The 24,323-nt window shown below is 40.5% G+C and overlaps 1 protein-coding gene across 1 annotated transcript in view; it reads left to right on the forward strand.

Moving 5' to 3' along the window:
• Window positions 1-24,323, forward strand: part of LOC126213559 (uncharacterized) — a 641,937-nt gene that overhangs the window by 585,569 nt on the left and 32,045 nt on the right. The window contains exons 17-20 of the mRNA XM_049941391.1: window positions 3,197-3,522; window positions 12,518-12,822; window positions 15,711-15,769; window positions 20,490-20,545. Of these exons, the coding sequence (XP_049797348.1) occupies window positions 3,197-3,522; window positions 12,518-12,822; window positions 15,711-15,769; window positions 20,490-20,545 (746 nt within the window). The remainder of the gene's footprint in view (window positions 1-3,196; window positions 3,523-12,517; window positions 12,823-15,710; window positions 15,770-20,489; window positions 20,546-24,323) is intronic.

A 24,323-nucleotide genomic window follows, 5' to 3' on the forward strand; every position in this document is an offset into this window, starting at 1 on the left:
GGAATGTTTATCTTGGTTTAAAATTATGTAGTCATAACTTTACAGTAACAGAGAGAATTAGTGATAAAAGGAGAAGAGTGAGGTTCTGTTTCACATTTAAGTTTAACAAAAGGTTCTATACGTAGGGCAACCACGACTGAACATTTCCATTTGCACAAAATGAAGAAAACCGCAATCTTTCTTGAGCTAGTAATGTTTTATTGTTTACAGCCAGTTTCAGAATAATATAATCCCAACTTCTGGCAGACATTTAGCTATGTAAACAGTCGAGGTGTGTTCAAAAAGTAAGTTGACTTTTTATTTTTATAAAAAAAAAATTATTTATTTATCAATACTCGTGTTGTCCCCTTCAAAGTAATCCCCCTCAGATACAATACACTTGCACCAATGCTTCCTTCAATCCTCGAAGCACTTCTCATAAGCACTTTCTGGTGCAGCCTTGATTACTTCCAGTGATGTGGCTTTTATATCCTCAGTCATTGAAAATCTCCGTTCTTTCGTAGGTCTCTTCAGTTTTGGGACCAGGAAAAAGTCGCAGCAGGCCAAATTTGGTGAATATGGTGACTGAGGCATGATTGTCATGTTGTTTCTGGCAAAAAAAATCTCTTGCAAGCAACGATGAACGAGCAGATGCACTGTCGTGATGCAAAAGCCACGAATTGTTATTCCCTGTTTTTTTCATATTGCTTCTCACAAACAGCGCATAATGTCAAGGTAATACTCCTTATTGACCGTACGACCTTGAGGCAAAAATTCATGATGCACTACGCCACGGTAATTGAAGCATACATGAGCAAAACTTTGACATTTGACTGAACTTATCGTGCTTTTCTCAGTTTTGGCTGTCCGGAATGCTTCCATTGGGACGACTGGGTTTTGTTTTTGACATCATAACTGTAAACCCATGTTTCGTAACCAGTTATGACCCTTTCGAGCAAATCGGGTTCGTCATTGACGTCATTTGAGAGCTCCTGAGTGATGCTCATGTGACGGTTCTTCTGATCAAAATTGAGACGTTTCAGAACAAACTTTGCTGACCCGTGCCTCGTGCTCAAAACATCTGATAAAATTATGTGACACGAGCCGACCGATATGCCAACATTATCAGCAACTTCTCTTACAGTAGTTCGACAAATTGCCAAAACAATTTTCTTCACAGCTTTGTCATTATCACCTGTTGTTGATGTGCTAGGGCGTCCAGACTGAGGTTCGTCATTGGCATCTTTTCAGCCATCTTGGAGGAGCTTGTACCACTTGTAAACATTTTTTTTTTTTTTTACTTAGAACAGACTCACCGTATGCCACTGTCAACATTTCAAATGTTTTAGAGTCCTTGATTTCATTTTTCCACACAAAATTTGATGCAAATTCTTTGCTTGATTTTTTTTATTTATAATAATCGAAAATCACAGAGCACGCTAAAACATGTCTAACCTTTCTATATGTCAATAACAAATGAAGTATGCTATACGTTTGAGCCTGTGAACATACGTTCAGGACGTGTACCAACATAACAAAAAAAAGATTAATAATCAAATGTATGTTGCCTGTACAATTTGAAAAGCCACCTTACTTTCTGAACAGCCGTTGTATGTTCAGTTGCGGATAAGCAGTCATTCAAAAATGGAAAAATTATTGGCCGACTGATGACTGGGCGTTACTCACATAAAGTGTAAACGAACTAAGGTTGTCTTCTCTGTATGTTGTATGTGGAACAAACGTTCCATGACCCGCTTTATAAAATAGGAAACCTAAGAAGTTGGCAAAAAAAGCTAATAAGTATTAAAAAGAGGAAAACGACCTCACAATATGAGAGAGACACTAGGATCCAGACATGAACCACCATCTTGCTTGGCAGGCTGTACTGATGGGGAAAAACGGAAACAGCTGAAGACACGTGTGACACGTGATGCAAAGAAAGCTGTTGCATGCCTGATGTAAACAATAAAATATTATTGGTTCAACAGCTGTTTTGGATTTCTTCATTTTAAGGAAATTTAATTTTAAATTGTATGTTACGAACAATGAAAAATTCAAATATTTTTGGAGAATGAAGAAGAAGAAGAAGAAGAAGAAGAAGAAGAAATGAAGATCCATTGTGGCAGATCGGAGGAGTCTGGCCGCAGGTAGGTTAGTCTACGGGCGTATCCTGAGGGAGTGTCTCGAGGTACACTTTTCGACGGCACTGGGAAAATGTCATTGGAATTGCTAGCCGAGGAGGTCAATTCATCTAGGGATCTGTGAAATATCTCTAAGATTACAAATGCAAAAGTAAAGTACGGCATACGAGAATTTAAAATCGACGTGTAGAAAATGGCTGCTATACTATAATGACTAATTTGATTTAGAGGGAATTGTTTCCATAGAACTGTTAATTATTTACATTTGTATAGTTTTGTATAAGGTGGCTGTACAATGCTTTATTTAAGAACGTCTCGTAGGGACACATGAGCATGCATTGTGCTTCCTCTAACAGGAATGTTCCTCACAAGTTTGAAACATAACTGTTCAAAATCCCCCATTTTTATTTAGAGTTGATAATGACAAGTTATTCCTTTTGGATGTGTATTGCCTTGAAGTTATTGTAGAACGTTGATAGGGGTAAGAATAAGAGAGGTAGTTAACCGTAAGTGTAAGCTATGATGTGTTAAAATCAATATTTGAATACTGACTACAGCGTTCTAACACTTATAAGAGGTTCACGTGATCACTAAAAGAAAGCTTAAGGTATGCTAATATATAATTTTATAATGAACAACCTAATGATAAGGACTGCTGGCTAGAATGATGTAAATGAATATTGAGAAGACTATCTAGAATAACATAAATGGGGACTTAGAAGACAGAAATAAGATGATGGCAGGCAACTGGTAGGTTTAAATTTTTTGTTTCCAAAGTACAAGTAAGAATGTCTCAAGTAAAAGGTAAGAATATGTGTTGGAGTGCCAGTTAGATATTGATATTAAAACACGACTGAAGCTGAAAAGTGAGCTGTCAATCAAACACGTGGCAGTGATCATTTCACTTTATTTTGTGTTCATAATACGGACCTGGATACTGTGCAAACTTTCTGGTAGGCGAATGATGTCACGAGTAGATAGTAACTGGCATTTTTCTGGAAATTTTGTGTCCGTGCTAAAAGTGTCACTCCAGTCTCGACGTACTCGCAAAATAACATTTTGACATTTATTTTCAGAGTTCCGAAGGCGGCGTCACTCCGGAAACGAGTCCGGTCGGCGCGGAAGTCGCGAAAGTAGCGAGGAGGAGCTCCGCTTCCAGCTACGGGACGCCGACCGAGTCGGAGAAGGGCTCGGAGAGTTCGGGCGACCCGGCCGTCGAATCGGAAGAAGTTCCTTCCCGGAGGAGACCTTCTGGGGAGCTCGGCGTCGGCGACGGCGACGGGAAGGCGTCGAAGGACGAGGGTACCCGGGCAGAGTCGGACCGGCAGCAGAGGGCGCAGAGGCGGAGGACGGTGGAGGTCGCGGGGCCGCTGGTCAACTTCACCATCACCACCTACCAGAGGTGAGGGTCGAGGCACGTAAAATGACCTTCCCCGTTCAAAAGTGTTTCACCTTTTCGTACTCTCCCGTGGAGTGTCGTTTGCTGCTTTAAAGGTGTACACCGTCCATTTGAGGATTGTCAGTGGAACTGGTCCCACTGGGTGTAGGTACGCTATACTGCAATTAAAATTAGTTTGCAATTGGCATTGGTGGGCAGCAGAGTTGCCAGCTCAAACACAGTGTGCCGCTTGCTCGTGTGGTCACTAGCTGCGCACTCGATGAAAAAGAAACAGGTCGTCTACTTACTGGCTGAGCGAACGTGCTGTTAGGTTGTGGAGAGGGCAGCGGTGGGGGGCAGTGCTGCCGTAGCGACGGCGGTGGACGAATGAGCCACAGTCGTATGTCACAGGTGAATAATAGCAATAGGACGAGCATTCGGTTGCACACGTGTCGAGTGGCAGAGGAAATTGTAAGAGGTGAAAATAACTGAATTTTTGATAACACACTATACCACTAATGGAAACGAGCCATTTACGAGTAACGCACTTTCGCTAGTGGTGTCAAAATTTAATGAAATAATAAGGTGTTCTGTGTTATTTTCTGCTACACAGTAATTTTTTCGTGGTTTTGTTATTAGTACCTTCGTGTGTCTTACAACATAGTACCGATCTGAAGATGAACTTCGTTTGTAGTGTTGTTTATCAGTCTTTCTACTTTTACAAGAACTAAATTTGTAGATTCTCAGCTTTTTACATACACAGATGTGTGATTAAAAATAACAATGCAGCTTATTACATTGATAAAAGTGCTGTAATAAAATGAGAGCTATAAATTTTATGACCAAATTATGACGAGAGAGTATTTTTCTCAGAGGAAAAGAAAATGTAGTGAGATACGGCTGCCCTCCCGGCCTTAAAACTGTACCGGTGAGACGGCTGCATTTCCTTTACAGTAACGCGAGACATTAAGTCCCCGGAACATAAACTTCACAATACCTACGCTCACTAAAGGCGAGCTACAACTTGAGGCTGTAAGTTGCAAAAGAATTGAAGCCTTTAACAAAATAGTTTGCTTAGGATTGTTTGATCAGTATTGCGAATCGGACACTTTATTTTCAATATTTCTGTGCAGAAACAGAGAAATTTACCAAAGACTAACTTCAGCAGCATACGAGGTGTGGCTAGAAAAAAACCGGACTAGTACTGGTGAAACAATAAAACGAATGCAATAAGGCTGAAAGTCGCGTGGCCTGTCACGTGACTCTCGCTCCGCCTACTGCTCGAGTTTCATCTGCCTCCTGCACTCAGTCTGCCCGTGGCATCTGTTTTAAGTAGTTGACGTTTTGTCTGTGCGTTGGAAAATGTTGAGTGTACAGAAAGAACAGCGTGTTAACATCAAATTTTGTTTCAAACTAGGAAAATCTGCAAGTGAAACGTTTGTAATGTTACAACAAGTGTACGGCGATGATTGTTTATTGCGAACACAAGTGTTTGAGTGGTTTAAACGATTTAAAGATGGCCGCGAAGACACCAGTGATGACACTCGCACTGGCAGACCATTGTCGGCAAAAACTGATGCAAACATTGAAAAAATCGGTAAACTTGTTCGACAAGATCGCCGTTTAACAATCAGAGCAGTGTCTGAGTTAACTGGAGTTGACAAGGATTACCGATTTACCGATTTTTTCAATGTTTGCATCAGTTTTTGCTGACAATGGTCTGCCAGTGCGAGTGCCGTCACTGGTATCTTCGCGGCCATCTTTAAATCGTTTAAACCATTCAAACACTTGTGTTCGCAATAAACAATCATCGCCGTACACTTGTTGTAACATTACAAACGTTTCACTTGCAGATTTTCCTAGTTTGAAACAAAATTTGATGTTAACACGCTGTTCTTTCTGTACACTCAACATTTTCCGACGCACAGACAAAACGTCAACTACTTAAAACAGACGCCACGGGCAGACTGAGTGCAGGAGGCAGATGAAAATCGAGCAGTAGGCGGAGCGAGAGTCACGTGACAGGCCACGCGACTTTCAGCCTTATTGCATTCGTTTTATTGTTTCACCAGTACTAGTCCGGTTTTTTTCTAGCCACACCTCGTATGTACTTTGGCCCTTTTATAGTGCTCCGAAGTAAAAATCGGTGTGCATTTGGTGCTCCTTCCCCTCCACTACCACTCTCGCGGCCTGCCCGCCTGTTCCCATTCCGAAGAGTGTAGGCGGTATCAATTGGCGGGGCTCTGCCGCTCACGTTCGCAGAGTGGGGAACGCGGTGAGCACGTAGAGCCCGAGAAATAGCTGACATCCGGGCCCTACCACTCTGGCCAGTGACACACCAATTTTAAGGTAACTGTAATTGGAGTATATACTCTGTTTTCCATAAGTGTGACCGAGATGGCAATTATTTTGAAAAACCTGGAATCCTCAGGTAATTAGATTTTACCTGGAAAAATCCCAGAAATCTCGGGGAATTTTGGGAATTTCATAAAATAAAATCTCAGAGAATTCCATGTTTTTAGTGTAGGAGTGATGTTTAATTTTATGCACTCTTTATAAAGTCACAAATTTTAAAATACTTAGTACTTCAGAGTGGGTTGATTACAGGGTGGGTGGGAAGTAACTAGATATTATTGGATGGGTGTTAAGTTTCTAATATTGGTGGAATAATATTGGAACAGAACATTAAATAGGATAGTGAGTTTTCATGCCTCATAGGCACTGCACAAGATCGTGTAGTTACGGTGGAGAAGATGCATTCTCGTCTAAAAGTGACTGTGTCATGTAGAATAATGGCTACAGATATAATTGGCACACATCTCCTGCATGACAGAGTAAACAGGGAATGATATCTTCAGATGCTTCAGAATTACATTTGGCCCACAGTATCTGAATGGGAAAACACCAACTACATTATCTTCGTACAAGATGGCACACCATTTCACTTTGGGAATGTCGTGCGGAATTGGTTGGATGAGAGGTTTTCAGGATGTTGGCTGGGAAATTGTAGACCTTGTGAATGGCCTGTAAGAAGTCCAAATCTGAAGACCTGTGGCTTTCTTTTATGGGGCTATGCAAAAGAGGTGGTGTACAAAATAAAACGTCACACATTGAACAAATTAGAATCACAGATTTGGGAAGTTCTTATGAACATCCCACATAACTCCCTCCAGAAAGCTGTGGATACCATTCTGGTTCTTTTGAGGGGATGGGTTAACACTACAGGTGGCTAAATGAAAATTTAATGGAGTTCTAACATATGCAGTCATATACTCAGATGACAGTGTACATACTGCATTAATTTCAAATAAAGATAAAAGATTATATGTCAATTTCAGAACCTAGTTATTTTCTGGCCGCACTGTAAACAAATATTGTGTCATATAAGTTATCAATGTTTGAAAATTGTGATTAGTCTAGCTCGGCTCTGAGGGAAGGAAAGCCATTATTTTGGTACGATATGACCCTTCCCCCAGCCCCTCGCTCACCATTAGTTTAAGACAGGGCTTCACAACATATGTGCTCGCGGAGCAAGCTGTGAGCAGCAAGTCGCGAGCACTTAGCAGCGCGAGCACGCTACCCCCACTACCGGACCAGAGCGGAGAGTGGGGAGAGTCACGTGGGACACACAACAGCTGCCGCCAGTCGATGTAAATCCGCGGCCACCTGCAGGGATATCACTCAGGAATTATTACTGCGACAAATGAAACAAATAAAGGAGAACGTACACGTGCCTCATAATTTTATTAGCTTAGTGTATGCCTCTACATTCGCATTAATTTGTGAACTGTTACACAATAAAAGGTGTCACTGAAGTGTGGGATTCTCGGTTATCTTGTACTTTTTGCCCTTTACAATTGCGTCTATGTTCGGAGTAATTGTTCTTGTGCATTTTAGGCGCAGCGTGCAGTTTAAATTTCGATCAGACAATTCGTTTCTCAGGCGCGTCTTGTTACATTTCATTGCAGAGAACAGTTGTTCACAAACATACGTGGAACCGAACATTGATATTATTGTAGCCGCCAGTTTGTGCAAACGAGGAAATCTATCCTGAGGGAAGTGTCTGTAAAATTCCAAAATGTTTTTCTTGTTCTGAAAGTTGTCTCTATATTCTGTCACACTGCAGGTCAATAATTTCTTGCTGCAGCTCAGGACAAATCTCTTAAATATTCGCTGAATATGGAGAGAACAGATCAAAATCACTGTCTAGTGCTGTCAGATCTCGAAAGCGCTGATCAACTAAACTGTGTGAATAACGTTCACAGTCTTTGTGAACATCTTGCATGGATGATAATTTAGGAAAATGAGCTAGGTTTCCTGTTTCCAGCTGACTCACCCGAAGTGTCAATTTCATTTTAAAAGCTCGTATTCGATCTATGAAATGAGTAATTAGCAGATTTTTACCTTGTAGTAAAATGTTCAAAGCATTCAGATGGCTAGTTAAATCTGCTAAGAACGCGAGATCACATTCAAACGTGCGCGCGCATTTCCCCTCCCTCCCTACTCCGCAACCTTGCACCTGCTCGGAGCACGTGCCTGAGCAGACGTGAGTACTCACGCTCAAAACCGGCCAGTTGTTAAGCCCTGGTTTAAGAGCTTCTTGACACCATCTTCATCCTCGTACCTTGAATCCCCAGGAAATTATTATTATTGATCCCCCCCCCCCTCCCCTCCGCCAACTTCGAATAGCCATCCTGGGGACAGAGAAGTAAACGTTGTGCTGTAGGTACCTTCACGTTTGCTGCCACTTCATAGGAATATCTGTCCCGAGACATAAATGACAGTTGCATATGCTTATTATGGTACATTTAGCTTATGCTGCAGCCTCCTTACCAGCTGACACATTTAGCCAGCAACTGCACTCGAGCTGACCTCATCACCGTCGGTATTTGTTCTGAGCGAGAACTGAGATACAGGTGGGACAACGGTCAGCAGAAAATCCTGTCTAAAGTGCACACTTAGGTTGCAGCGAGAAAAGGCATCATGAGATCGTGTGATATTCACATGATAATAAATAGGGACCTGAAAAATTCGCCTTTTAAAGTAAATGGGGAAACAGGTGTGAATTATGCCTCAAAATGCAAAAACGGGAAATTACTTAATAGGTCATATTTCATCGAGAGCTGTATCCAGATGAACTATTTTATCGGATATAGTTTGAAAAAGCTTTATGTCCTGCATATAAATATCTAAAATGTAACCAGTTTTCAATTACTGGTATTGTACGTATGGCATACTGAAATCCTTGGATCAAGGCAGTCAGGTGGATGGAGTACGCCTTGATTTCCAAAAAGCATTTGAGTCAGTACCCCGTCTACGCTTACTGTCAAAAGTTTGATCATAAGAGGGTATCGAGTGAAATTTGTAACTCGATTGAGGACACAGCGTGTTATCTTGGAGATAGTCATTATCAGATGTAGTAGTAACTTTGGGTGTGCCCCAACAAAGTGTGTTGGGACCCTTGTTGTTCACAGAATGTTTGCAGATGATGCGGTTGTTGCTAATGAAGTACTGTCTGAAATAAGCTGTATAAATATTAAATCGGATCTTGATAAGGTTTCAAAGTGGTGCAGAGATTGGCAACTTGCTTTAAATGTTCAGAATGTGTCCTATGACTGTATCATCAGTGAGTCACTGCTGGGATCAGCTGACTCGTACAAATATGTGGCTATAACATTGTGTGTATATGAAATGGAATGATCATATAGGCTCAGTCGTGGGTAAAGCAGGTGATAGACTTTGGTTTGGTGGTAGAGTATTCGGTAAGTGCAATCGGTCTACAAAGGAGATTGCTTACAAGTCACTCGTGTGACTGGTTCTAGAATTTTGCTCAAGTGTGAGACCTGTTCCAAATAGGACTAACGGGTGACATTGAATGTATACAGAGAAGGGCAGCACGAATGGTCACAGGTTTGTTTGATCCACGGGAGAGCGTTGCAGAGATACTGAAGGAACTGAACTGAAAGTCTCTTGAAGGTAGACATAAAGCAACCAGAGAAAGGCTACTAATGAAGTTCCCAGAACCGGCTTTAAATGTTGACTCGAGGAATATATTGCAATCCCCTACGTATCGCTCACATAGGGATTGTGAGAATAAGATTAGAATAATTACTGGAGGCACAGAGGCATTCGATCAATCATTCTTCGCGCTCTCCATAAGTGAATAGAACATGAAGAATCCCTAATAAGTGGTACAATGGGACGTACGCTCTGCCGTGTACATCATTATGGTTTGCAGAGTATAGATGGAGATGTACATCATCTGGTGAAGACCAATTTGGAAAGATGATATTCATAAGGACCTATTTGGAAAATAAAAATGTATGCTTGTGGTAACATATCAATGCACTCAGTGATCTGCTGTCATGCCAATTGTGGATGGAACGAATGGTCTGATTAAAACACACTCTGCATAATGCGACCTAGTACTCAGCCGTGGAACCTAGCGTTTTATAACAAAGAAATAGGTACGTTTCTTAGCTAAAGCTCAAAGGATTATATCGTGTGCACATTTTTAACGTAGCAAATTTGGTGGGGAATGTTTTGAACTGTGGTTGCAACAAGTATCGCTAGAGGTTGGGTGAGAACTATGTCCTTAACAATACTGAAATGTTCAAATGTGTGTGAAATCTTATGGGACTTAACTGCTAAGGTCATCAGTCCCTAAGCGCACACACTACTTAACCTAAATTATCCTAAGGACAAACACACACACACCCATATATGACGGTAGTATCTGTTTCCGAAAGAACAGCTACCGTTGATGACTACGCAGCTTTACTAGAATGAAATGATAATTAGATGGACACCCTAGCTGCAGACAGGCATTGATATACTTCATTGATGACATGTCGAAAATGTTTGCCCCGACCGGGACTCGAACCCGGGATCTCCTGCTTACATGCCAGACACTCTATCCATCTGAGCCACTGAGGCCACAGAGAATAGTGCGCCTGCAGGGACTTATCCCTTGCACGCTCCCTGTGAGACCCACATTCCCAACGTGTCCACACCACTACATTCGTAGTGCGCCTCATAGATGTTTGCCCATTATACTCATTACAACATGTCTCCAATGAAGTATATCGACGCCTGTTTGCAGCTAGGGTGTCCATCTAATTATCATTACACACACACCCACGCAGCCGCACAGTCCACGACTGCAGTGCCTTAGACCGCTCGGCTAATTCCGTGCGGCGTTAACAATACTGTGATAACTTTGGTAGGTAATTGCGTGGTAACTGTCTCTGAATGTGTTGTGTTGTACATTTCTTGTTGTTTTCTTTTCTAATTTGAAATAAGTGCAACCGATTTGGGTCTGTCACAGATTTGGAGTACCTGCCGTACAACACCAGAAGAGATCGCCCTGTGGCGGAGTGCCAGTTCTGCAGTAGGCCGCTGCCCTGTGAAGGGGAGAGGTGGGACTCTGTTCCCCGTACCACTCCTGTACCCCCGGCATTCAAAATTCTAGTTTGTTTACGCTTGCGACCATCTGCCAGTGTAGCCTAAAGAGCTTGCACTCTGCAGTATAGCGGTTGGAAAACAAAATCTGTAATGTTTTTTTGACTGCTGAAATTCTTCCCAGAACGTCAAAATATAGTTACCATACATATGGTTCTACTTCAGCAGTCTTGTCAGTTCTATCTGTGTATTGTCAAGTGTGGGTCCCACAGCTATGAATGCATTCAGTTCACCAGTGGGAAAATGCTGTCACTTCTACACAGAAACTAGTTTTTGAAAGCTTAAATACAGCCAAGTGAAGACAACAAACAGCATTTTGGAAGAAAAAGGTGTTGGAGTTTTTGCAAAAGCACACATTCCAGTCAAAAAGTTCACATTCAGCACTTTTTCTAAGAGTTAGTTTCAAAGAGCTAAGGCTTTGTCTGTCTTCACTCATGTAGCGTGGCAACATTTTAAATTAGTGCATCTAATCACTTGAGAGAGAGAGAGAGAGAGAGAGAGAGAGAGAGAGAGAGAGAGAGAGAGAGAGAGAGAGAGAGACAGACAGACAGACAGACAGACATGCAAATTTTGCCAAAAGTAGATGCTACATTTTCCGATACCTAGTAATAAATTGAAACTGGTGTTGATGCCCTATGCACGATGGGAGGCTGGAATATATGTAGGTCTAGATGTAGAACTTGTTTTCCAGTTCTTGCAATTCGTGCAGAAATGAGAAAAATCTATAGAAAAATTTTCTCCTTATTTGGCTCACTACAGCTTTTCTTGTCCTGTACGTAGTTGTGCTTGTAAATATTCTGGCAACTTTCTAGATATGTAAATTTAATAGACGTACAGAAAAGCAGTTGTTGTTGTTGTTTGGATAATGTGCAGTTAGTGACATAAATATGGAATGAGAGAGTTTTGTTACTTACATAAAGGTCATTGTCTTTCTCTTCTTTAACCGAATTCAGTTACCCTCTAATATATGGATGCAGCTCACTGATCTCAAAGGTTTTACTACACTCTTCAGTACACAGTTCACTTCCATGTTTCACTTTGGAGCTGCTATTTAGATAAGACGTATTGTCTATCTTAAGAAAATTGGACTAATATCAGGAAGATATATTACACGAGGGCCACAACTCAGATAAAAATTACCAGTCGTTTGACTTTGCATTAGCTACTGATTGGTGAAAACTTATTATGTGCATTTTGTTCCAAATATTAGAATAAAAGAGTAAGTCAACAACAACTGTGAAACTTCAGACCTGAGGCAGTATGGTGTAGCTACAATTTTGGAAAATGCTATTAATACAGACAAAATTATTTCTGCAAAGCTAACAGTATCTGAACTTGTTTTGCACAAAAACTGGAGAAGAGAATTTTATAACTGAACCACTCAAATGAAATATCAGTAAATTATTATAGGCGGATTTTTCAGTTCCTAGAGATTCCCAGAGCTTTTTTAACATCCAGCCACTTGCAAGGAAAGGTAGGATTTTTTGAGTGACTGTTTGAGGTAGGTTAAAAGCTGTAGAAACCGACCGATATTCACGTCGGGGATTTCCATTTTCAGAGAGATCGACCCGGACAAGATATTCGCAGAAGCGGAGGACGCGGCAGCGAGCCGCATGTCCGCGGTAACGGCGCCGTCGTCGGTCGCGGCCGCCGGTGGCGAGAGGCGGCCCTCGCAGGTGTCGAGGTCGAACTCAGTCGGTGGCTCCGGCTCCGCCTGCAGTTCCTCCGCCGGATCTTCACGGCGGGGCACCCACGCGGAGCAGCAGCGGGGCGGGTCTCAAGCTCCGGGGGTGAAGCGGTCGGTGTCGAACGTGTACGCCGCGCTGCAGGACGTAGCTGCGCGGGAAGAAGCACGCGCCAGAGGTACGGCACTCTCGCACCTACCCGGGTTCCCGAGATTCCCGACGCGTACCCGGGGATCCCAGATCCATCGCACCTTCTGGGATGCCGGTGTTATCCGTTCCTAGGAAGATGTAGAGGTGCCGCACATCTGTACGGGTTCCCAAATTCTCCATACCTACCCAGTTTCCCCAGAGTCTCCTCGCCTTCACCCGGGTTTCCAGATTCTGCACTCCTACCCGGCACCAGTACTGTGCCCCCACATAGTTATGATACATCTTGTACACACGTATCTAGTATTGTGTTTACGATTAATTCTCTTTACCATCCCTCAGACTGATTTTTGACGACGACTCATTTTGTAATCTGTGCCCGACTATTCTGTATTTCTAGAGACTGGCCATCTCCAATAGATACAGCATTTGAAGGTCAGTGAAGGACATCTGTTTCTTTAGGAGTATTGACAATAGATTGCTACTTACCACATAGCGGAGATATTGATTAGGCACGACGAAAAGACTGGTAAACAAGTTAGCTGAAACAATGCCCCTTGAGTAGATGACATTTCCTCAGAACTACTGATATCTGTGGGAGAGTCAGCTATGACAGAACTTTTCTACCTGGTGTCCAATATGAAATGGGGGAAGTACCCTCAGACTTAGAGAACAATACAGTAATTCTAGTTCCAAAGGAAGCACATGCTAACAGGTGTGAATATTATTGATCTTTCACTTTGTCATGCTTTCAAAATACTGGCACGAATTATTTACAAAAGAACAGAAAATCTGGTGGAAGCAGACCTTGGGGAAGTTCGGTTTAGGTTGCAGAGAAATTTTTTTGAAACATACAAGACTATACTGACCCTACGAATAATCTTAGAAGATACGGTAAAGAACAGCATATCTGTGTTTATAGCTTTTATAGACTTAGAGAAAGCTTTTGAGAAGTTTGACTGAAATAAATTCTTTGAAATTCTGAAGGTAGCAGGGGTAAAATACAGGGAATGAAACGTTAGATACAAATTGTACAAAAACCAGACAGCAGTTGCAAGAATTGAAGGACACTTTAGGGAAGCAGCCTGTCTCCAATGTTGTTTAATCTGTACGTTGAGGCAGGCTGTAAAGGAAACCAATGAAAACTTTGGAGAAGGAGTTAAAAGTTCAGGGAGGAGAAATAAAAACTTCAAGGTTTGCCAGTGATGACGTAATTCTGTCAGAGACAGCAAATAACTTAGAAGAAACATTGAATGCAATTGCCAGTATCTGTAAAGGAGGATATAGTGGGAGCACTAAAGAAAGTGAAACAAGGGTAATTGGAAGTAATCGGATTAAATCATGGGATGGAAAAAAAAAGCATTCTGATGAAGAGGAATTTGTTAACGTGGAATGTAAGTCGAAATTCAGGAGTGCCCATATGATAGTTTGTAGACGGGTGTAGAAGTTCGGGGCAACAGACTGGAGGGGGGGGGGGGAATGATTTTTTAATATTTTGATATACAAATGGTGATTTATAAGTTGTCATAAAAAAGTTCCAGTTCCAACCCTGTTAAAAACCTACGTAATAATGACTTTTCAATGATTTTCTTGAAAGAAAAACACTTGATTACATAATATTTTTTCCCTTTTTCTGAGAGCTGGAGTAAGGGAGGGGGCATGGCCCCCTTGCCCCCTGGTATGGGTGCCATAGTTGAAGCTTTAGGAAGCCTGTCCTGAAGGCATTTGTCTGGAGAATAGCCTTGTATGGAAGTGGAATGGCAATAAGCAGTTCGGATGAGAATAGAAGCTTTTGAAATGTGGTGCCACAGAAGAATGCCGAAGATTAGACGGGTAGATCATGTAAATAATGAGATGGTACGCAGTAGAAATGGGGATAAAGGAAATTTGGGACATAACTTGATTAAAAGAAGGGGTCGGTCGGTAGGAGACATTCTGAGACATTGAGGAATTGTCGGTTGGAGGGAAGCGTGGGGGTTAAAAGTAGCAGAGGGAGAATGAGAGAAGTGAGTAATCGGTTTCAATTGGATGTAGGCTGCAGTTATTCGGAGATGAAGAGGCTTGCATAGGATAGTGGGGAGAGGTCCATCAAACCGTGTTCGAACTAAAGACCACATCAAAACTGTGGAGAAATTTAAGAGGGTCAGTCTATAAGGTGCCCTTATTTCTTACTCAATCAGTTCATCTGATCTTCAACATTATCCTGCAACGCTGCATGTCAAACGCTTCCAAGCATTTCACTTCTGCCTTCCCCATCATCCATATTCCACAGCCAACCGATTCGTAAATTGGTCACGCCAGTGTGCATTTCTCCCCAAATTTACAATGGTTCGATGCGTACAGATTTTGGTAGCCGATTAACCTCAGCTGACCGAAGAACTGGTCACATAGGACTAGCCTAAGATTCTGTTGCCATTAAACTTTCTTCCGACTGTGTACATTTTACCCGTCACTTGTAACACTGTTGGTACTGCAGACACAGCAATAGGAACTGGATGACTGTCTAGAATGGGAGTGACCAACCTCTGAGCTTACGTGGACCACATTGTAAGAAGAAAAGTGTTTTTGAGCTGCACATAATATACTTAATGTTAGCAATAAGCACTTGGGAAGGGGGGAGGGAGGGGGAGAGAGTTTCAGATTGAAAATATTCAATTTATCATAACTTTACACAAATGGAATTTGATGGAATTATATTATTATTATTATTATTATTATTATTATTTTTACCGGTTGTGTGATGACAGATACTGACTTCTTGGGGTGCGTTGATACTTGCTTCGGGCCACATGCGGGCTGTGGGTAGGACACACCTACTCTAGAACAATATCTCTTGTACCTGTTAGCCTTCTTTCCTTTCAGGAATGAAATTTCTGCTGCTAACTTCATTTGTGAACGTTCTGTGTCTTCCATTTGCAGGTGCTGCGGAGTCTACCAATGAGGAGGACAGTGGCTCGTCTCAGCTGCAATCGGTGCAGGTGCGAAAAATATTTGTTCCTCGTTTAGTCTGTATCTTTTTTTAAATTCTCGGTTGTGTAACAATTTGCATTTGGTGGCTCAAAGAGGACGGTTGGAGTGGAACAAATCCATATTACCAGACTGTGTGACCGCATTCTGGACTTACTGCAAACCTCTCCACCGGGCCACCTCGAAAGAGAGCGTGTGGTACTCAGCTGAGATCTGTCCATCCAGATGGTAACATTAAAGCAACAAATCCCCTTGTTAGTCACTGAGGGGGGGACCGCATGTGTTTCAGTGGCAGCATTCACTCACTCCAAGCCTCTCAGTGTGTAGTTACCAAAACAACACAGGCGCACACCCACCCTCCTCCCCCCCGTGCACACATACATCTACATTGATAGTCTGCAAACCACTGTGGAGAGCGTGGCAGTGGGTACTTACCGTGCTACCAGTAATTAGAGCTTCTTCTAATTCCATTCACATATTGACTTAAGGGAGAAAAGCAGTTTAAATGTCCATTGTGAATGCTGTAATTGGCCTAAGCTTGTTCTCACAAATCCTGTGGTAGTTGCACACAAGGGCTCTATTATATTCTTAGGTTCGTCAATTAAAACTGGTTTTTGCAACTTTATAAGCAGGCTTCATCAGTAGAATTTGTGTCTGCGTGTTGAGTTTCCTCAGTACCTCAGTCACTGCCTTGTGTGTGTCAAACAGACCTGGGACCATTTGTGCCACCCTTCTTTCTATACATTCAATACCCTCTGTTAGTCGTATTTGGTACGGGTGAAACACTCGTGAGCCACATTCTAGGATGGACCGCACGAGTGATTTGTAAGCAGTCTTGTTTGTGGACTGTTTGCATTTCCCAGGTAATCTACCAATGAACCAAAGTCTGTCACCTGCTTTAGCTACGATTTAGGCTTGCGTTTCTCAACCTTCCAGTACTTGCGAACCAATTTTCAGTTGTAATTTTTATTGACACCCCCCCCCCCCCCTCTCTCTTCCTCTCATGATAACAATATACAGGGTGATTCATGAAGATATGCAAATATTTTAATATGTCGTTCTTCAAGCAAAAATAAAGAAAAAAGTTCGTATAAACATAGGTCTGCAAATGTTTAGTTATGGAGTTACAACAAATAAAAGATTTTTCCTGAAATTTAGCAACTTCGCTAATATGAAGCCATTGCGAAACTGAACGAGGTTAAAGTAAAGCAAAATTTCCTCTTATTTTGTTGTTGTTGGTCTGGTGAATCTAATAAAACGTGTCCCAGACCTGTATGTGTAGTAGTTTTCCAGAACATCCAGAGAAGCAAAGATTATTATTATACAAGTAAATTTGTTTACTTTTCATTAAGAATGTAGAAACGTTTGTCATTGTTGACAACCCTTAGTGAGTTGTTTCAGTTGTTTCCTAATCTTGAAACGAGTTATTTTTCTGTATTGTTCAGTGAAAGAACATAATAACATTAGTGTGTTTAAGTGAAACTATATAGTAACTGTTGTAGTTTGTAGATTATTTATAAAATAGGGATGCCTTTCAAATTTGCTTCTCTGGATGTTCTGGAAAACTACTGCAGATACACGTCTGGGACATGTTTTGTTAGATTCACCAGGTCAATAACAACAGAATAAATGGAAGTCGTGCTTTACTTTAACCTCGTACAGTTTTGCAATGGCTTCATATTAGTGAAGTTGTTAAATTTAAGGCAAAATCTTTTATCAGCCGTAACTCCGTAACTAAACATTTGCGGAGCTGTGTTTATATGAACTCTTTTCTTTAGTTTTACTTGTAGAATAACATATTAAAATATTTGTATATTTTTGTGAATCTCCCTGTATACAGTGTGTCCCAGAAGGTACAAATACAACTTAAATGTATTATAGCATCCAAACTAGTTAAGGTATACACAATGTTTGGCTTATGTGACACTATCACTCAGAGTTTTTGTACCTTTGGAGTTTTGTTATGTTATGTTAACTGGGGACCTAGAAACGACGGAGAGGCCCAGTCCCTGATGCAGCCGCAGTGGTCCACAACCCCACGACGACTACTGCAATCCACTTCACCCCTCCGCCGCCCCACAGTGGACCCAGGGTTATTGTGCAGTTCGGCCCCCGGTGGACCTCCAGGGAACGTCTCACACCAGACTATTGTAACCCCTATGTTTGCTTGGTAGAGTAATGGTGGTGTACGCGTACGTGGAGAACTTGTTTGCGCAGCAATTGCCGACATAGTGTAACTGAGGCGGAATAAGGGGAACCAGTCTGCATTTGCCGAGGAAGATGGAAAACCGCCTAAAGACCATCCACAGACTGGCTGGCTCACCAGACCTCGACACAAATCCACCGAGCGGATTCGTGCCGGGGACCGGCGCTCCTTCCCACCTGGAAAGCCGTCCGTTAGACCGCACGGCCAACTTTGGAATTTCTCACAAAATCCAAAATCCCGACTTTCAAAGGATTCCAAACCGGCTCTACCTGCATTGTTACAAGCAACGAAAGCAACAGTTAGCCATCCGTTACCCAAACTGGAGGAAGAAGAAACTTTCATTAAAGAAAAATTTAACCTCGCACCACAAAATAAAGTAGGTCCACGAATAAGAACAAATTGAGTAGTTTTAGAAACTCCTCTCGTTTCGTTCTTTTTACCCTTACCAGAAGATGTCGAAGCACCAAGAGGGCCGTCCACATTGACAAGTGATTTGTAAACTAACATTCGCCGGCCATGATGCGTAAATGCTATTTTCGTCGTCGCTGGCGAATGTTGGTTTACAAATCACTTGTCAATGTGGACGGCACTCTTGGTGCTTCGACATCTTCTGGTAAGGGTAAAAAGAACGAAACGAGAGGCGTTTCTAAAACTACTCAATTTGTTCTCATTCATGGACCTACTTTATTTTGTGGTGCGAGGTTAACTTTTTCTTTAATGGGTAATGGATGGCTAACTGTTGCTTTCGTTGCTTGTAACAATGCAGGTAGAGCCGGTTTGGAATCCTTTGAAAGTCGGGAAATCTTAGCTTACCATACTATACCTGTTTCTGAGATTATTATAGCTAGTGAGGGTTCCTACCTTTTTCCGCACGTTGTAAGATAAATTCCGATTGTAGTATTCACTTATGGGTGAAGGCTAGTGGTCCTTCTTCTTTGGAAGATTGTCGCATTGTGGGTGATTGTACTTTATATAATCATTGAAAGCAGTTCTCAATAAACGGCCCTTTTAAGGGCCACAGATACTACACATTGATCTTGCCAAAAGCCGAGAAGCGATTCTTCTTAGTGTTTTAGCTCTCTGGGGCACTCTGGGAGGCTCAATAGATGTCGAGCACAGTCTCTGATTGGTTATTGTGTTTTTGGCGCGCGATTCAATTTGCTCCAAGTATGGGTAGAGCTAGAATATGGACTGGATGTTGTGAGTGGCCGGCTTTAAATGGTGACATTAGGAATATACTATAATCTCCTACATATCACTCAGATAGGAACCGTGAAAATAAGATCAGAATAATTCAACGTGCACAGGGACGTTTAGACAGTCATTCTTCCTGTGCTCCATATGTGAATGTAATGGGAAGAAACCCCAATAACTGGTACAGTGGGACATACCCTCTGCCGTGCACAGTGGTTTGCAGAGTAGCAGCAGCTTTCTTCATCCATAGATATCTTTTTACAAGAATATAGGACATGTCAAAGGATTTAAAAGTTAGACCAATTTAAAATAAGCTAATTCGAATACACGTACAGTTACAGACTTCTAGTTAGGCACAATCATTAGATTTACTCCTTGTATACAATACTTAGCGTGAAGGTGTTATGTGGAATGTTGGATGTTTTATAATTGTTATTATTATTATTATTATTATTTATTTGTGTAACTTTTTTTAACCAAACCCCTACTATGTTTTATCTTAGTAATCCTTCAGTGTGCAAAATGTATTGCATAACAGGTACTTTTTAGCTGCCTTTTGAAATAAGTGTGTTTTTGCAATTTCTTTAATCTCTTTTGGTAATTCATTTTACACTTTACTTCTTCGTAGAAAATCCTGTTTTGAGTTTTATGTTCATTTTTTCTTCGTAAGTGCAAGTTTAGTCTACTAGCTCTGTCATGGACAGAGCTGTTTGTGCAGTAATTACTATTATTATTTTTGATATGTACAACTGACTGGTAAATGTGTTCACACGGAGCAGTTAAAATCCCCAGTGTTCTGGAAAGATCTTTTCAATTACAGGTTAGGTGTAGATAGATGGTTTAGGAATTGTTCCTCTTTATCGGACAATTCAGATGCGATCCTGTCACTGTTGTGCGCTATTTGTGAGTGCCGTGTGTCTCCTCCTTTGTAGGATTTGTGGTGGAAGAATCCTCAGTTAATGATGTCAGTACGACCATTCTCGTGATAATTCGGAGAACTTCCTACTCACTGGTCGGCAACATTCGGCTTTACTCGGTTCGGACAGAATGCTCTTACTCGGAGTTGCCGTACTGAAGTTCACTCGCTTCTGGAAGCCCAAACGATTCCTATTCGGTGTAGGCTGCAGTTTCATGTTATTTATCAGTATGGGAAGTAGAGGAATATTTATTAAGTTTGAAAAATTTACTTCTGTCTTTTAAGTGTCAATAAAAGGTGGCAGAGAGAGGGAGGGGTAGGTTTGTGTGAAGACTTTCCTGACTGCTTCACATTAGACAGAAGAGCTCTAGTGTTTTTTCCTGGCAATCCTCACAGTTCACGTTTGTTGTTGCAGGTGCTGCGCAGCATACTACCCCAGCTGAAGACGACACCAGTGTGGGAGCCGTCCAGGTGAGCAGCGTACACCACAGCCTGCCAGTTGCTCGCTGCAGGCAGATTAGAGCGATAATCGGACTCCTCCTCGTAACAAGTTCGTTTACTCAGCTCGAGAGTGTGAGGAAAGAGTGTACTGCGTCACGACACATTACGAGAGAGACGAGATTTGCAGAGAGCCCTGTTCGTGGGACTACGAAATCTACATTCCGATAAGAGCCGATTCGTACGTCGCTTCTCCCAGACTAAATCTTGCGTCGCTAAATGTATACGGGACAGACCCGAACTACGCCACCAAAAGTTTTTGGTTAAGTGACTAGTGGCTTGTTTTAGAGTAGTCGTATAATTATTATTTTGTTTATCGGGTTACCCTCCATTCAGAGGCTGTCGCACGCAGTGACTGTTATTTTAACTTGTAAATAATAGATTTCAGCTATTGGTCGTCCTTTGGAATTTTTATTGGCAGATCTAGATTTCAGCTAGAAACCAGCCATTCTCAATGCTAAGAATACAACAGGTACATAGTTACATGATGTCATGAAAAGGTTGCAATTAATGGCTTATCTCATATGGTTTATATATTACATACCACTATCATTTTTGATCAATGCATTTAATGCCAGGCAAACATTGCCGAACTGTTTGTGCAGGTGTGTATTGTCTTACAAACGTCCCCATCTGTTGACTCGGGGATCAAAATGTGGCTGCACGATCCATTACAGTCATACCACTATCATTTTTGATCAATGCATGTAATGCCAGGCATTACATGCATTGATAAAAAATGACAGTGGTAAACCACATGAGATAAGACATTAATTGCAACTTTTTTAATTGCAACTTTTTTAATTGCAACTTTTTTAATTGCAACTTTTTTAATTGCAACTTTTTTAATTGCAACTTTTTTAATTGCAACTTTTTTAATTGCAACTTTTTTAATTGCAACTTTTTTAATTGCAACTTTTTTAATTGCAACTTTTTTAATTGCAACTTTTTTAATTGCAACTTTTTTAATTGCAACTTTTTTAATTGCAACTTTTTTAATTGCAACTTTTTTAATTGCAACTTTTTTAATTGCAACTTTTTTAATTGCAACTTTTTTAATTGCAACTTTTTTAATTGCAACTTTTTTAATTGCAACTTTTTTAATTGCAACTTTTTTAATTGCAACTTTTTTAATTGCAACTTTTTTAATTGCAACTTTTTTAATTGCAACTTTTTTAATTGCAACTTTTTTAATTGCAACTTTTTTAATTGCAACTTTTTTAATTGCAACTTTTTTAATTGCAACTTTTTTAATTGCAACTTTTTTAATTGCAACTTTTTTAATTGCAACTTTTTTAATTGCAACTTTTTTAATTGCAACTTTTTTAATTGCAACTTTTTTAATTGCAACTTTTTTAATTGCAACTTTTTTAATTGCAACTTTTTTAATTGCAACTTTTTTAATTGCAACTTTTTTAATTGCAACTTTTTTAATTGCAACTTTTTTAATTGCAACTTTTTTAATTGCAACTTTTTTAATTGCAACTTTTTTAATTGCAACTTTTTTAATTGCAACTTTTTTAATTGCAACTTTTTTAATTGCAACTTTTTTAATTGCAACTTTTTTAATTGCAACTTTTTTAATTGCAACTTTTTTAATTGCAACTTTTTTAATTGCAACTTTTTTAATTGCAACTTTTTTAATTGCAACTTTTTTAATTGCAACTTTTTTAATTGCAACTTTTTTAATTGCAACTTTTTTAATTGCAACTTTTTTAATTGCAACTTTTTTATGACATCATCTATGTACCTGTTGTATTCTTAGCATTGAGAATGGCTAGTTTCTAGCTGAAATCTAGATGTGCCAATAAAAATTCCATAGGATGACTGATAGCTGAAATCTATTATTTACAAGTATTATTTATTTGGTTTGCTTCTGTGGAAATGGAGCGAGCTGCTGTACTTGTGCTGGTGAAACATTGTACTTGACAGTTCACGTCATGTCGAGTTAGATTGGATATGTTAAAACAGCAGTGTTACAACAGCAGCCTCTATGTACATAACAACCTATAAAGTTTTCCATTCCATCTCGTAAATGAAAGCTATCTAGCAATAACAGTGTATATAAGAATTAGTTTTTGAGTTGCTAGCACAGTGATAGCAAATAAATAACAGTATAATAAGGTAGATATAAGCGTAGCAAAGCACAAAGTCATTGAAGGAGCAAAGAAATACAGAAAATAAGGATTAGATCAGACAATGTGGTGCACAGTTTAAAAAATAAATAACCGAGATTTTTAACTTCTTGCTCAATACGAATTTCCAGTGTGGTGCAATAATTGTAGGTCAGCTACTTCTGTTAATCAGTACATCAAAAAAACTGGTCAAAATTGCAAGTTTCACTTAAAAAAAATTTACTTGATGACTAGTTTTTGGCTGGTACCCATTTTCAGATCATTGTAACAAGTAGTCAAATTGGTATTTCTGAAAATGCAAAAACTGTGTCACAAGTGTGCACCCAAACAGTTACGGAGGATACTGATTATCTGTATTGAAAATGGGTCCCGGCCCGAAACTAGTCATTGATTCAATAAAAAAAAGTGAAATTTGCAACTTTGACTGGTTTTTTGTTGTGCTGATTCTCGCTCTGGGTTTGATAATGACAATGATGCAATAAATAACTGATACTCCTTGCTTTTCTATCACCAATTTATGGTGACAATGGGACAATTCCATCCACAACCCCATCGTACGGTTGTTGAAATAAGTACTGAAAACTTCTTCATTACCGAGACAAAGTTCTGACCACGATCCCAATTTTACCGTATCCACCACTATCTGAAAATCATTCCTCGCAAGGCTTCCAAGAATTCCCCACATCCAGCATTGCTTCACAATCCTTCCTCAGGTCCTTACAACATAGCCCTAATCTATCCTTTCCAGAACTCCAGACTAAGCATTCCTTAAAAGCTGATGACTGCATCATCATCCTCCCATTATGCAAAGGCTCTACCACTGTGGTACGTGACCGACGGGAGTATGTTATAGTAACTTTCTCTTGGAACTCTACGATTGGGTCTGTGTTTGCATAGTATTGTGAGTCCACTTCAATGCAAAACACTTTGTTATTGTTTACTTACTTATTTCCCAAAATAGTTTCAGTGACAAATATCGCCATCATCAGTGGGTTCTTTAAATCTAAAACGTGCAGAAATTAGTATAGTTATGCGAACACTGTAACACATTATTACGTTTTTACTTCTTGTTTTTTGAAACACAGTTTCTGAGGATACTTTCATACTACCTTAATTATTGTACGTTGTGGCATGTTTTTAAGAACTGTTGTCACTGTTAGAAGCATATTTTCTGTGCTTCTTCTGTTGCCATTTTTCTCAGCGTACATCGTGGCATCTGCAACTGTGTGAGCGACTGTCGGTATATGCGTAAGTGGAGTTTCGAATATGACATGTATCGAGACATTGTAAGTACAGCAAATAGGAGTTTCCAGGAGAAAGGATGTGTGATTTAGATGTCTGCATGCTTCTGTTATCTGTGAAGTCTCAGGTCCGCATCATGTATCAACACACGTAACTCGGATCTTGCTGCACCTTCGGAGCATGTGAGAGGCTGTAATATGGAGTCACCAAAATGTACAACATGAAACACAGAGTAATGAAACAGAACTTGAACCCAATCAAAAGGTCTGTGATGTAGAAGACATACAGCACGTACCATTGACATTTGCACTGCTGTGCAGATATTTTCAGTGCAGTACAGATATTTAGCTGCATGAATCCCTTCAGGAATCTCT

This window comes from Schistocerca nitens, chromosome 11 (genome assembly GCF_023898315.1).
Source record: "Schistocerca nitens isolate TAMUIC-IGC-003100 chromosome 11, iqSchNite1.1, whole genome shotgun sequence".
NCBI lineage: Eukaryota > Metazoa > Arthropoda > Insecta > Orthoptera > Acrididae > Schistocerca > Schistocerca nitens.